General features: G+C 49.2%; 1 protein-coding gene across 4 annotated transcripts in view; it reads right to left on the bottom strand.

Moving 5' to 3' along the window:
• The window catches only part of LOC309346420 (neural-cadherin-like), a 102,156-nt gene that overhangs the window by 61,579 nt on the left and 24,481 nt on the right, over positions 1 to 16,096 (bottom strand). For all 4 annotated transcript variants that reach the window (XR_014158631.1, XM_081870135.1, XM_081870136.1 and 1 more), the window contains exon 2: positions 779 to 976. Coding sequence is in view for 3 of the 4 variants with exons in the window: in XM_081870135.1 (XP_081726261.1) it covers positions 779 to 976 (198 nt within the window). In the remaining variant the exon portion in view is untranslated. The remainder of the gene's footprint in view (positions 1 to 778; positions 977 to 16,096) is intronic.

Genomic DNA, 16,096 nt, shown 5'->3' with positions numbered 1-16,096 from the left:
AGATGAGTCATGGCTTCCTTCCAGAAGGGGTGAGGTGGCAGCAAGGCCAGTGGGTCCAAATGTTCCTGCTGAGCCAATCTGCTGGGATCCTTCCCAGAGAAGCTTGAGATGCATTTAGCTACAGGTGAAACAGGTTGCATCTGGAACCTTCTGGACGCAAAGCATGTGCTCTCCAACTGACCTACAGCCCCTCCCTCTCATTCACCCCTTTGGGTAAACAAGACTCCCTCAAGTTCAGTCTGCCCTCAACCAGCCCACCAGCTGCCTGTATCCTAACAATTAGTCTTGGTCAGGCTTCCTCAACCTCGGCCCTCCCGATGTTTTTGGCCTACAACTCCCATGATCCCTAGCTAGCAGGACCAGTGGTCAGGGATGATGGGAATTGTAGTCTCAAAACATCTGGAGGGCCAAGGATGAGGAAGTCTGGCCTTGGGGGTGGCAGTGACTGTTAGCTTCCTCTTTCTCCTCTTAGTGTTGCCTTTGTGGAACTCAGCAGAAAAGTGGAGAACACTGGTCTTCCTGTTGCATCTGCCTGTCTTTGTCTCTGGCGCCACCTGCTGTTGGCCTCCTTGCTTTTTACCCTTCTGGTCCCAATGGGCACCAGTCTCCACTGTCTTTAAATAATAGTTAATTTGACCGGGTTTTGATCAGAATGGTGTTGTAGAAATAAATACCAAAAAAGCCTCACCAAGTACAGAGTGAGACAGGAGGGGGTGGGGGGGAAATCCACAAATCCACACAGAAACACTCCGCCTGTGCTTTTAGAAGCTGCATTTACCTTCTACCAGAAAATATTCAACGGCTCCATTTTCATCTTCATCTTGATCCTTAGCCAAGAGCCTGTACACTTTTGTGCCTGCTGCAGCTTTAGGGGAAACAGTTGCTAGGTAAGGGAAAGGCTCCATGACCCATTCAGGGACATTGTCATTTACATCTGTCACTGTGAGGTCCAAATGCACCAGGTACCAATTCTTTCCTGTTGGTTAAGAGGGAAACGTGTGTTAGCAGGAATGGACTTCTGAAGCCAACAATAGTAGTGCTGTGAGGGGGTTTTTTTGGGGGGGGGGAGAAGTAGGTTGCATGCCAAGACCCTTCTAACCCCTGGATCCAGCAAGTGTTTAAATATAAGCCAGGCTAGCTTCCTGAGGGGGTGATCACCTGGGTGATGGGCCATAAAGTAGAACAAGGGAATAGGCTTGAGACTGGGAAATGGGTGGGACCAGAAAGACAAATCCAGAGCTGAAATTTGCAGTGATGCGAGTCAAAAGAAAAGCAGCAAGCTGGAGAGAGAATTGGACCCATGCTTGGTTTCTGTCTGAATCCAAGGCTAAAGCTCTCCCTTTTGCAGTTTTCACATCTCTTCACATGTAGGTCATCTATCAAAGCATATACCATCTTTTTCACTTGTTTGGTTAGCTTGTGTGACCTAACAACTGTTCAGTTGACTTTGGAGAGTTTCCTGCCATCTGTGCACAAGAAACTCATACCCTCTAATATTCCTCAAATAGGGACTTTTCTCACTTACCCACAACTGACCCTCTTCAACCTCACATTTTTTGTGTATTTCCTCCCCCCTCAAGCATTTCCTGTCGAAACAAGAGTGAGTGCCACCAGTACCACAACAACAGGATACAGCACACACACACCCTCCACCATCCTGAGAAATCTCCTTAATCCCAATTTTATTTTATTTTCTTCTTTGGGAGCTTTATAAAAAGAAAAACACACACACCAACACCATCATACCTCAGGTTACAGATGCTTCAGGTTGTGTGTTTTCCAGTTACGGATGCACCAAAACCTGGAAGTACCAGAACGGGTTACTTCCAGGTTTCAGCGCTCGCGCATGCGCAGAGTTACTAAATCATGCTTTGCACATGTGCAGAAGCACCGAATCGCAACCTGCGCGTGCGCAGACACGGCGCTGCACGTTGCAGATGCTGCAGGTTGCGAACGTGCCTCCCGCACAGATCACTTTCGCAACCTGAGCGTCCACTGTAAATGAATTTTAGAAAAAAGATAAGATTAGACCCAGAACCACAAAGCCCATTTATATATATATATATATAAATCAGGACTCTTTGCACTTTGCTACTGCCTGGCATCCACCAAGAGCCTTTAAGAGCAGCAGAAGCTGCTGACTCTTTTCCCGCTCACTCTGATCTCTGTGGTGTCTCCGCACTTGTGCGAAGAATTCGCGGCAGTTTCTGTCGCTATTGTGGAGAGGGCCACAACTGGGCTGGTGTACATCATAAAGGAATTCTGGATGATTACGGCTGGTGTGTGGAGCACTGCGGTGTGTGGAAATGCCCATTTGTGCCCTACACAAGGGGGCCGTAATGTCTCAATTGGCCCTCGAGTTGAACAGAGAACTGCTAAAACGGCCTCCGCATCTGTTGCCATCTTGAATTATTTCTCAGCGTGCTTGAAGTCTGCCGTTGCAGGAAACATTCGAAATCTGGGGGCGTGATCGCTGCTGCTGCGTTCTGGACAAATGGCGTGCAATTGCAAGCATCCTATACAGAAAGAAGCACACTCCTGGTGCACTAAAAAGAACACCCCGCTCCCTCATAGGGAGTGCTCTAAATATAAACCTTTGTCACATACCCTTTTATCTCGTAAACAGTATAATCTTCTTGTGGTACTCTTAATATCCCTGAAGCACCTCTAGGGCAAGCAGTATAATACACTTGTTTTCCTTCTTAACTACCTCCCTGCAGCCATAGTAGGGGAAGATAAAGAACCTATGTGGCTGGGAAGTGTATTTTTTACTTCAAATATAGGAGTTTTACCCTTTACAGTAGATTTCCAGTGATACCATTAGAGCAGGACTTTGGAGAGGGTCCAAAAAAACAACAGGGCATTTTGAAGTACAGTTAACACATAACCATCTGAAAGGGTTATGTGCACTGACAGCCAGTGTGGTGTAGTGGTTAGTGGGAGAGACCAGGGTTCAAGTCCCCACTCAGCCAAGAAGCTCACTGGGTGACCTTGGGCCAGCCACTGTCTCTCAGCCTAACCTACTTCGCAAGGTTGTTGTGACAACAAAAGGGAAAACCATGTACGCCATCTTGAGCACTATGGAAGAAATGCAACAGGTGTAACAAATGAAGAGGACCATGGAATCCAAAGTCTAAAACTAATTTCACCCACTGAATATCTCTTGTTTGTCCTTCTGTTTACCCGTCAGGGATCTGTACAATGTGTCACATGGTAAGAGGTCTGTCAGGATGTCTCACGACAAGGTAGCAAGTTTAGCATGTACTATCATAATCTGATGTCTATAAACAACCAGTAAGTGGATTCCGGTTAGGAAAATTCCCTGGCGCAGTGATTAACTATGCCAAGTTTCTTAGTATAGACTCCAAAGCATTAACCTTTTATAACCCTTAAGTACTTTCTGTCCTTTCTAAAAATAAGACTGGGATCCTCAACCACCCACCACCTCACACCAGCATCCACAGAGATGAGCAAGGTTATATCCATTGCACCACAATGAAACTGTTTTTTTACAAGTGTGAAGGTTAATAATAATAATAATTTATTATTTCTACCCCAGCCACCACTCTGGGCGGCTTCCAACAGAATATTAAAATACAATAATCTATTAAACATTAAAAGCTTCCCTAAACAGGGCTGCCTTCAGATGTCTTGTAAAAGTCTGGTAGTTCTTCTTCTCTTTGACATCTGATGGGAGGGCATTCCACGGGGGGGGGGGCACTACCAAGAAGGCCCTCTGCCTGGTTCCCTGTAACTTGGCTTCTTGCAGCAAAAGAACCTCCAGAAGGCCCTCGGCACTGGACCACGATGGGGGTGGAGAGGCTCCTTCAGGTATACTGAAGGTTAAACTTTGTTCGGACCGCAAAATCCTTTTTGATAATTTCCCATGCGGATTTGGGGGCCCATAAGTAAGCAGAGAGATGCAAGACGCAGAGGGCGGGGTAGGCAGCTTGCAAAAAAAAAAAACTAGTACAAAGTTGGTCTAGCCGTGCAAGAAAGCTCCATCCACTTTTGCACCACTCCACTCCTATGCAAGTGTGAATTTTGCTCCTGCAGCTCATGAGCAGAGGCAACCCATGTGGTTTCTTCCTGATGTTTTCGACTACAACTCCCATCATCCCTGGCTGCTGGCTATGCTGTCTGGGGCGAAGGGCATTCTACATTGAAAAGTATGTGGCAGCCACATACACCCGGACAACACCATTACTGGCCCCAACAACATCACACATACCATCTCGGGACTATTTAATTGCTCATCGTCTAACATTGTGTATGCCATAAAATGCCAACAGTGTCCTTCAGCTCTCTATATTGGACAAACAGGCCAGACCTTACGCCAAAGAATAAACGGACATAAATCCGACATCAGGAACCACAAGACAGAAAAACCAGTAGGAGAACACTTCAATCTCCCAGGACATTCTATACAAGATCTCAAAGTAGCTGTTCTATTACAAAGGAATTTCAGAAATAGACTGGAAAGAGAAGCTGCTGAATTGCAACTTATCACCAAACTTAAAACTATAGAGAGACCTGGTTTGAACAAAGACATTGGATTCTTATCTCATTATACATGACAAAGCCATTTTTCACCTTCTCACCCCTTGCTTTTTCCTGTTAGACCTATTGCAGTCGTTAAGAGTCGTCAACAGGCTCATCGCAGCTATCTGCCAATCACCCATTCCCACCACCCTTCTGAGTAATACCCCTCCCCACCTTCTCACTATATAGAAAGGTCCGGTGACTTCTGTTTCAGTGTATCTGAAGAAGTGTGCATGCACACGAAAGCTCATACCTAGAACTAACTCAGTTGGTCTTTAAGGTGCTACTGGAAGGAATTTTTTTATTTAGTGTGCTGGAAGAACCCCATCTCTTACCCATACATTGAGATCTTCAGTTGAGGGCCCCACTACCATCTGAGGTGAGCCCAGGTTGTACTGCAAGTCTGTATAAATAAATACTATTTTATCTGCATTTAAAGGTAGAGGGACCCCTGACCAGGGTCCAGTCATGACCGACTCTGGGGGTGCAGCGCTCATCTCGCTTTATTGGCCGAGGGAGCTGGCGTACAGCTCATTGGTCATGTGGCCAGCATGGCTAAGCCACTTCTGGCAAACCAGAGCAGCGCCCGGAAACGCCATTTACCTTCCCACCAGAGCGGTACCTATTTATCTACTTGTACTTTGACGTGCTTTCAAACTGCTAGGTTGGCAGGAACAGGGACCGAGCAACAGGAGCTCACCCCATCGTGGGGATTCAAACTGCTGACCTTCTGATAGGCAAGTCCTAGGCTCTGTGGTTTAACCCACAGTGCCACCCGTGTCCCTGCATTTACCTTAGCGTTAATTGATCATTGCTAATTCCCTCCCTATAGGCAAGAGTGTACTGGCACTGATTAATTGGCAAGAAATATAGAGTGCAATCATCATTCTGGCAAACTTTCTGCAGATCAAGTTCAAAACCTCTTCTCCATGAATACACGTGTAAATAAGAAGAAAGGAAATCCTGGGGGCCTTCTCAGTGACAGCCCATTTGTGGAATGCACTACCCAGAAAGGTTCAGCTTCATGGTCCTTTTTTCACCAGGCAAAAGCCTTTAAAAATAAAATCCCTAGGTTTTTTTAGATGCATTTTGAAGTCTGCTGTTTTATTCTGCTTTTACAATTGTGTGACTTTCTCCCCCTTTTCTGTTGTTTTTACATTTTAGTCTTTTTGTAAACCATCCTGGGAATATGATTGAAGGGCGGCATGAAAACATTTATAAATTAATAAATAGCCTCTCCATTGATTTCGGCAGAGTTCGTGCTGAGGAGGTGGCCACATGCCTGAAAAGGGCCGGTGGGCAGCAGCAAAACATCAGCCTACCGGAGAAAATCCTCTTGCCCCACGTTTTTCTCCTGAAATCAATGGACACCGTAGACCCCTTCAGGAATTACATACATATTAAGCAAACACTTGTGGGGCTGAGTACCGTTGTGTAAGCTCCAGCCTCTATCAAACCCGCACCCCCACACCCACTTGCACATTTGGAGAACTTGGTGGGGGAGGGTTCTGACATGTATAGGTAGCCTTCATGAGCACAGGAGGGGGCCCTGCCACTTCAAAAAGTCACCCCCTAATTCAGAGAAGACAGCAACAGGGTTTGGAGCTATTTGTGCATTTATTATTACTATTACTATTACTATTATTATTATTATTATTACTACTACTACTACTACTACTACAGTGGTACCTCAGGTTGCATACGCTTCAGGTTACATACACTTCAGGTTACACACTCCGCTAACCCAGAAATAGTGCTTCAGGTTAAGAACTTTGCTTCAGGATAAGAACAGAAATCGTGCTCCGGCGGCGCAGCAGCAGCAGGAGGAGGCCCCATTAGCTAAAGTGGTGCTTCAGGTTAAGAACAGTTTCAGGTTAAGAACAGACATCCGGAACGAATTAAGTACTTAACCTGAGGTACCACTGTATTATTATTATTCATGCATTTAATTTATACCCCACCCTTCCTCCCGATGGAGACCAGAGCAGCAGACAGATACACAATTTAAAAACAAGAACATTCTGAAAGAGTTTGAACATTCTAAAAGCAATGACAGCTAAAAACAGGCTTCCATCCAGTGATCTCGGGGCTGCCAGGAACAGTCTTCTTCAGCCCCCAAATGCCAGGGTAAAGAAAAATGTTTTCAATTTTTTCCTGAAAGTTACTAATGTTGGGGACAGGCACATCACACTAGGGCAGGGATTCTACAAAACAGGGGAACCACCACTGAGAAGACCCTGTCCTGGGCCAGTGCTAACTGGGCAGCCCCTGGGGGTTGCCCCACCACCAACAAGGTCTCACCTGTTAGGGAGGGTCCACTGTGGTTGGTACTGAGGAAGGCACTCGTTCAGGTATTTGGGTCCCAAGCCATTTAGGGCTTTGTATGCTAGCACCTGTACCTTTAATCGGGCCCAGCAGTTCACTGGCAGCCAGTGCAGGGCTTTTAGGACCAGTGGCACAAGGTCCCTTCATGCTGCCCCTCTTAGCAACCTAGCAACTGCACTCTGCACTAGCTGCAGCCGCTGGACTGTCTTCAAGGGCAGCCCTGTATAGAGCACATTACAGTAGTCCAAGCAAAAAAAAAAAAAATTATCTAGAGCATGGACAATTGAGGCCAGGCTACCCCGGTCCAGAAATGGCCTTAGCTAGCCCCCTTGTCCTCACTGCCTCCCTCGTATGTTTACTTAACATGCCTCCATTAGTTTCAATAAGCAGATTGCAAACTGTGCACAGAGGGGAACAAATTATCAAGGATTTGCGAGCAATTTGGAGGGTGGGGAAGTGTCTGCAAAGCTCCTCAAGGTCTTGCAAGCTTTTCACAGAGCCTGCTCCCAAATCCCTGGCAGTTTTCAAAGTGAACGGACAAGGCTGTTCTCCTGTTCCTAACACACAATTTACTGGCCTGTAAATCTGCACTTTTAAATTGGCCAGCAGGATCCAGAACAGGCCATCCTGTCCCTCATAAACCGAGGCACAATCACACTACACTCTTAAACCTGCTTATTTATTGGAATTGTTTATATATCCAACCTTTAAGGATAGAACTTTCTTCCAAGGCAGCTTGCAAGAAACATTACACTACATTTAAGACCACAACAAAGCATTATAACAAATATATAAATAGAATATTAAAGTACCAAAGAAAAAAGTCATCAGTACCTTTCCCACAGGGCTGTTGGTGGTAGAATGGCTGGAGAAAACTACAGCGCTCAAAATTCTTTGGCTAGGGTGCTTTAAATGTATGGTGTGTATGAAACTCCTCCCACTCTCCCCTATGTGGCAATGCTGAAGTGAGAAGCCTTTTAAAGAAAATCAAGCCAGATGGGTGCAGGATATGAACACCCTTCACACATTTGCAGATGTGCAGCTCTTTAATGAGATATGGTGTTACATCTGCCCATTTTATTGCACGAAAATTATCTTCGATTGCATCAGTTGGAATGGAAAAATTGGGACATTGAAACTATGTATGCAAACATGTAGATAAAAAGGTAAAGGACCCCTGGACGGTTAAGTCCAGTCAAAGGCGACTTGGGGTTGTGGCGCTCATCTTGCTTTCAGGTTAAGGGAGCAGGCGTTTGTCCACAGACAGCTCTCTGGGTCATGTGGCCAGCATGACTAAACTGCTTCTGGCATGACGGGACACCAGAGTGCACAGAAACACCGTTTACCTTCCCGCCGCAGCGGTACCTATTTATCTACTTGCACTGGCGTGCTTTAGAACTGCTAGATTGGCAGAAGCTGGGACAGAGCAATGGGAGCTCACCCCGTCATGGGGATTTGAACCGCCTACCTTCTGATCAGCAAGCCCAAGAGGCTCAGTGGTTTAGACCACAGCGCCACCCGCATCCCTACGTGAACATGTAGAACATGCTAGCTAGAGACTCCTCAGTTGAATGGCCCCTGCATCTAGAAAAGACTACGGCCACTTGCAAATCCAGCCCCACTTCCCACAAACTATAACGGTGACATCTCTGACTTCCTCCTGCACCACCCGCCACAGTTAAAAGAGTTGCAGTGCAGAGATTTAGACAGGGCTGCACATTTCTGTGCCGTGGCCTACAAACACGACCAGACAAGTTGTGGAAACAAATCTCACAGCGCCTGGCAAAGCATAAGCCGACAAGGGCTTGCCAGAGGACTGAGGAAGCGATGAAGGGACTGACACGGACAATAATGTATAATGCATGCAGGCGAGGGCATGTGGAGGGATTTCCAAGCCACCCTTGCAGGGGAGAGAGGCTGCCTTACATTAAGCAGCACCAGCAGCTGTTCTGAAGGGTGTTCTTCATTCATGCTGGTTAATTCAATCTGTGCTCTCAAATAATTAAAGCTCTTTAAAAAAAAGAACTGCAGAAATGTTTAATATTTGTTGTTAGCCGCCCTGAGCCCGGTTTTTAAACCGAGAAGGGCGGGGTATAAATAAAAAATTATTATTATTATTATTATTATTAATCCTGAAGGACATCTGAGTTTGTGTGCAAAACTGGGCACTGCATCAAGTATAAAGGTGGAAAGCAGAATGCTGACTTAGAAATACCCAGCAAACCACGTCCAAATTAAATTAATTATTTGATTATTTGGTTAACTGGAACCAACGACTGAAAGAACTTTCTTTCTCTCCGCACACAGCGGTCCGAAGCTGGAAGACAGAAAATGTACCCTGCTTGCAGTCCCAAAACATCTAACAGGAGAATGCCTTCTGCTCTCTTTCTCCAAGATCTGGGAAGAGCTTCCTTTGGCCCTCCTTGTATCACATCACTACTGTTGTGAGCTCTGGCCTTCCACCAAAGTCCACATCATTTTACTTGGGGCAGGGGAGGGAAGGAGTGGCCAGTATCCATTCCACACTGGGGTTCTTAAGGCAGCCCTGATATGCATAAACCATGTTGATATTGGGGGTGGGGGTGGAAAGACATGCACAAGAGTAGCAAGGGAGAGAGTAGCAGCTAGAAGTCTTGTTGGTATAAAGGATCCTACAAACACAACCAGACAAATTGTGGAAACAAATCTCACAGCGCCCGGCAAAGCATAAACAATATGTAATAAGTGTTAAAGAGGATGTGTGTGGAAATGTACCCAAACGTTATATATTGCCGTTGCTCTGTACACACAATTTCCCTCTTGAAAACCCTACTCTCACTTCCTGTCTCCTTTTGGGCTCAGCACACACTCCTCATTCTCACCTTCAAAGCCATCCACAGCCTTGTTTTACACACACACACACACACACACACACACACACCTTGTATCCCAATGCAGAGGAACATCAGAAGCTGTTTCATGTCTTTTCTATCACATATTACCTGGTCCTTTTATCTTTTTTTGTTTTGATTTCATGTGTTTCTGTCTTGTTTTGCATTTAAATCCTGTTTATAATTTATTACTGTAAGTTACTCATGGAAACAAAGAATCACAAAGTTGGGAGGCTGCCCCCCAAGGGTCATCTAGTCCAGCCCCTTGCAATGCAGGAATCTCAACAAAATAATCCCCGGCAGATGCTCATCCAACCATTGCTTAAAAACCTCCAATGAAGGAAAGTAGTCCATTCCCCCATTCAACAGCTCTTACTGCCAGAAAGTTCTTCCTGGGGAACTTTATGTTATGGGGCAGAATGCAAAGTTCATTAATGAACAGGTTAAATAAACTGGAGGTGCCTAGGATTGAATCTGCATCCTTCTGCATGCAAAGCAGGTGCTCTACCACTGCTCATGGCCTTGCCTTATTCAACTCCACCACCCAAAGGTCTCCCCTTCCTTCAAAGAGCTCCACTCTTCCTCATTTCTCCTTTTGCCAAGAACTGCGTCCCACAACACCTGTGTGAGGCCATCTCACTCCTTCACTTACTCCATTTCTCACCTTTTCCAAGATGTGCAAACTTAGCCTCCATAACATCCTCCAATTTCCCCCAACATCAGGTGCCTCTTGGATGTGGTTTGACTACAACTCTCATCAACCCTGCTCACTGGTTGACGCTGATGGGAGTTGTGGTCCAGAACATCTGGCGCCAGGTCGGGGTAAAGACTGTCCTAATCTAACTAAAAGTACATGCATATGAAATAAATTTTACTTCTGTTTTCTCTGGCCACCATCTCCTTTGGTTCCCTCCATTGTGTTGATTCATACATTGTAAACAAACTGAGGGAAAGGCCTCTCATCTTTGACATTATGCAGTGCTGGTGCTCTAACAGCAAAAAACTTTAATAAAAGCAGTAGTAGCAATAATACTAGCCATGGAGATCACACTGCTGGTTCCACAAGCACCTTCTGTTCCCACTGCAGACCAGCCAGAGAAGAGCAAAGAGTGAAAAAGGTTCAGCAATGCTGAGGACTACTGGGGCTAGCGATTGACTAGAAACACAAACATCCATCCTGCTCAAAAGTCTTCATGTGTGCAAGCCCTAGGGCTGGGCGATATATTGACCGGTTTGAAGTCCATATCGCGATATTAGTTTCATATTTTTTGACCTGGCAATATATCACAAATCATGAGGGGGGGTTCTGTGTGCTATGCAAAAATCACAATGCAGGAAATACCATGAAGCCTGCATCGCTCCATCCTTATTTCAGACATCGTGATATATCGGTATATCACGATATTTAGCTGGTGATATATCATGATGTTGAAAACCAGAAATTGCCCAGCCCTAGCAAGTCCTGAAAGCATGCTTACCAATGTCAGTTGCTACATGATGCTAATCACACACCACAGCCTATTTTCGTTCATCTACCCACATAACGATATAGATCATTTATTAGTGGGTTCCAAATGCTTCAAGGAGTTAATGTTGAGTTCTATCCAGGTGGTGCTTCTAAGTGCTATACTCTAAATTTTATTCGTGTGTTTGTGTGTGTGTACGAACACACACACGGGAATATGATTAAGCTCCCTCTTAGCTACTCAGCTGAGGAAGGTCAGAAGTCACCTTTTGTTTGGAATTTATTCTGGTACATTGTTTTCAAGTGGCTTTTAAAGATGTCATCACTGGAGCAAAATGAGCCCCCTTTCACACTGGGGGGAGAGAAGAACTTTATCAAACAAACAAGATTAAGTTTGACCCCTGAACTACAGCACACAGACTTCGGGACTATGACGACAAAGTGTCAAATCAAAAAAGGTGTTTTTAGCCTACGGGGCATCATTTCCCCCCCCCCCCCATTCCTGTTCTCAAGGATCTTCAGGACCATGACGACTGCTAAGTTCTGCTGGCAGAAAACTTGAGAGAGAGAGAAATGGAAATATTTTTTAAAAAAAACAAGATGAGTTTGACCTTTTATTTCTGTTGCCAAAGGACAGAAATTTGTCATCTCCCACCCGCACCCGGTTTCTTTGCAACAAACAGAATGCTTGCTATGAATCTGAACGACTGGCACAAAGCATGCATGTTTTGAGTTATTACTCTGGCTTGAAGGACTATAATTATTGATGACAGCTGATCTTTCTTGTCCAAGCTAATTTTGCTGCAGTGTTGGGATTCTCGTACCGCTGCACAGCCTGGGTTCTGCAACAGACTCTCACCCACACAGAAAATAGAGTGTCAGGTGGGAACTAGGCAGGATAGCCAACGTGGCTCCTGCCGCAAGAGAGCCACAGTCCTGGATCCCTACCTCACTGGTAACTTCCAGTAATAGAAAATGCACGGCAAAATAAACTACTGGACTCTCTCCCACAGGAAGCCGTGATGGCAGCCAACTAACTTGGGTGGCTTTGAAAGAGGATTAGATAAATTCATGGAGGAGAGTAAGGCCATCATTGGCTACTAGCCATGATGGCACTGCTCAGCCCCCAACATCTAGAGGCAGCAATGCTTCTGAGTATCAGTTGCTGAAAACCACAGGAGGAGAGAGTTCTGTTGTGCTCAGGTCCTGTTTGCAGGTTTCCCACTGAGGCATCTTGTGCTGGTCCCGGGGGAAGGTACCGTGGGTGTAAGCAGAGTCCACACGAAGAGGGGCGAGGTCCAAGACGGGGAGCCGGGCGGGGAACAGGTACGCTGGAACAGGAGGCCGAGCTGGGAACTGGAACACCGGATAGTCAGGAACAGGAGGCCAAGCAGGGATCAGGAACACAGGAAGGTCCAAAGCCAACAACGACGTTGCTCCCGCAACCTGGGGCCAGGCTGACTGGGCTTTTATCCTCTTCTAAGGCCGGGGGCGGTCCCGGCCCCCAGGAGCCCCGCCTCCTCTGGCCTTAAGGCGAGCACTCCTCCTGGGGGCAACCAGTTCCCTTCGCCTCTCTGCCCTAAGCCTCTGCAGATCAGGAGAGGCCGAAGGGTTACTGGGCCCTGGAGGAGGCTCACCTGTGGCCACTGAGTCGTCAAGCCCCTCTGGGGCCAGAAGGGCTTCACCTGGGGCCAGCTCCTGATGCTCTGTCACAGGTGCAGGCTCTTCAGCATCTAGGCCTTGCCCCAGTTCAGCCGGCCCTGGAGGCGGGGACTCCTGTGCAGGCTGGGATTCCTCTGGTTCATCCTCTGAATCGGAATCCCAGGCCATCACACCATCCCCCCTCCCAGGCCCCCCCCTCAACCGAGGGTCCGGACCCGGCTTGCCGGGGTACGTCGCATGGAACTCTCGGAGGCAGGCAGGTGCGTGGACGTTGGCCGCTGGTTCCCAGGAACGGTCCTCCGGTCCATACCCCTTCCAGTCAATGAGATACTGCAGCTTTCCCCTGCGGTATCGGGAGTCCAGGATGCGTTCCACCTCATACTCAGGCTCTCCCTGAACCAACACTGGCTGCGGACGGGGACGGTTCGGGTGGAACTCGTCGGGTGGGGCCACCGGACTCAGCAGGGACCTGTGGAAGACCGGGTGAACCTTCAGGGTTGCGGGTAACCGGAGACGGAATGCTACAGGAGAGACTTGGTCCACGATAGGGAACGGGCCGGTGAAGCGGGCGTCCAACTTCCGCGAAGGTCGAGAGGGGTGGAGGTGGCGAGTGGAGAGCCAAACCAGGTCACCGACGCGAAGTTCCGGCCCCACCTGGCGGTGGCGGTCGGCCTGGGCTTTGTACGCTTCCTTGGCCTGGTGCAGTTGCTCCACCAAAAGCTGTTGCTGGGACTGGAGCTCTTGAAGCCACTCCGTCACCGCCGGGACCGCGGATGCCGGCAGCACATCTGGAAACAGCCGTGGATGATAACCGTAACTGGCCTGGAACGGGGTCTGCTGGGTGGACGCATTCACCGCGTTGTTGTAGGCGAACTCCGCCAATGCCAGGTGGTCGACCCAGTCATCCTGCTGGTAGCTGCAGTAACACCGGAGGTACTGCTCCAGCACCGCGTTCGCCCGTTCCGTCTGGCCATCGGTCTGTGGGTGGTAGGCTGACGAGAGGCAGACCTCTGTCCCGAGGGTCTGGTGTAATGCTCGCCAGAACCGGGATGTGAACTGAACGCCCCGGTCGGACACCACGCGCTCTGGTAGGCCATGCAGGCGGAAGACATGCTGAAGGTACAGCTGAGCGGTTTCCTTGGCTGTGGGTACAGATGGGCAGGGGGTGCAGTGCACCATCTTGGTGAAATGGTCGGAGAACACTAGAAGGCAGGTACAGCCACGAGACGGGGGTAAGTCCACTACAAAGTCCAACGAAACCGTGTGCCAAGGGCGCGGTGGAACTGGCAATGGCTGAAGTAGGCCGGGGGGTCGCCCTGTAGGACCCTTGGCGCGCCGGCAGACATCACAACCAGCAACGTAGCGAGCCACGTCGGCCTTCAGGCGGGACCACCAAAACTCACGACTGACCAGATGGGTGGTCCGATACCGTCCAAAGTGCCCCGCTGCTGGGGCATCATGGGCCATCCGGAGAACCTCCAGCCGCAGTGGCCCTGGCGGGATGTACAGACGGCCGTGGTGCAGCAGAAGGCCCTGATGCAGGACCAGCCCCGGATACTGTGGGCTGGACCCTTCAGCCAGCTCCCGGAGTCGTTCCTGGGCCCAAGCGTCGACCCGCTGCTGTTCCCGCACCCGAGCCTGCAGTGGTTCCGCCTCCTGGGTGGCCAGGAACGCAGCTGGAGGTAGGATCGTGGTGGGTTCTGCTTGCTGTACCGTGTCTGCGTTGTCTTCAGGTTTCCGGGACAGGGCATCTGCCTTCTGGTTCTGAGAGCTCGGGATATAGCGGATCCGGAACTGGAACCGGGAAAAGAACAACGCCCACCGGATCTGTCTTTGGTTCAGCTTGCGGGTGGTCTGGAGGTACTCCAGATTCCGGTGGTCGGTTCTCACCTCCACCGGATGTCGTGCCCCCTCAAGATGGTGGCGCCAGACCTCAAAGGCCACCTTGATGGCCAGTAGTTCCCGCTCCCACACAGTATAGTTACGCTCCGCTGGTAGGAGCTGGCGGGAATAGAAGGCACAGGGCAAGAGTGGCGCTTCAGGTCCATTCTGTTGAGACAAGACGGCACCGAGAGCCGTACTGGAGGCGTCGGTCTCCACCACAAAGGGTCGAGAGGGGTCAGGATGTTGTAAGATCGGCGCCCTCTGGAAACAGGCCTTCAACCCCTGGAACGCCTCCTCTGCCTCCTCGTCCCAGGAAAACGGCGTCTTTGGGCGCAGTAGCCGGGTCAACGGGGTGGTGCGATGAGCATAATCTGCGATGAAGGTCCGGTAGTAGTTGGCGAACCCCAGGAAACGCTGTAGGTCCTTGCGGTTCCGGGGTGCCGCCCATTCTCGAACCGCTGCCACCTTCCCAGGGTCCATCTGCACCCCATCTGGAGAGAGCCGGTGACCAAGGAAGTCCACAGTCCGCTGATGGAACTCGCACTTGCTGAGCTTTGCGTACAAACGGTGCTCACGCAAGCGCTGCAGCACGGTCCGGACATGTCCCTCATGGCGAGCCGGGTCACGGGAGTAAACCAGTATGTCATCCAAGTACACCACCACGTACTTGTCTAACAAATCCTGGAACACGTGGTTGATGTAGCGTTGGAACACAGCAGGCGCGTTGCATAAACCAAAAGGCATAACCAAGTATTCGAACTGCCCGTACCGGGTCCCAAACGCTGTCTTCCACTCATCCCCGGCTCGGATCCGAATCAAGTTGTAGGCCCCCCGGAGGTCCAGCTTGGTGAACACCTGTGCCCCTTGCACCCGCTCCAGCAACTCCGAAATAAGGGGCAAGGGGTACCGGTCTGGGATGGTGATTTTGTTCAGGGCTCGGTAATCATGGCAAGGACGGAGTTCCCCACATTTCTTCTTAACAAAGAGCACTGGTGCCGCAGTAGGCGAGGTGGAAGGCCTAATGAACCCACGCTCCAGGTTCTTGCGCAAGAAGTCCTGCAAAGCCTCGCGCTCTGGCTCTGTTAGAGAGTATAAGCGACTCACCGGTAGGGGCGCTCCGGGCTGGAGGTCTATGCCGCAGTCAAAAGACCGATGCGGCGGCAGCTGGTCTGCCCCCCGTTCCTCGAACACGTCTTGGTAGTCCCGGTACACGGCTGGGAGCGTGGGTGCTGCCTCCTCCGTGGGTGCGGCCGCTAGCATCTGCGACTGAGCATGGGAACATGGATCTGGGAAGTGTACGAACCGTTTGACCCAGTCAATCTGAACGTTGTGAGCCTCTAGCCAGTCC

The sequence above is a fragment of the Podarcis erhardii genome (assembly GCF_964252035.2).
Source record: "Podarcis erhardii genome assembly, chromosome: 7".
Classification (NCBI taxonomy): Eukaryota; Metazoa; Chordata; class Lepidosauria; order Squamata; family Lacertidae; genus Podarcis; species Podarcis erhardii.
The sequence above is the reverse complement of the archived record's forward strand: the minus strand, read 5'-3'. Positions and strand labels throughout refer to the sequence as shown.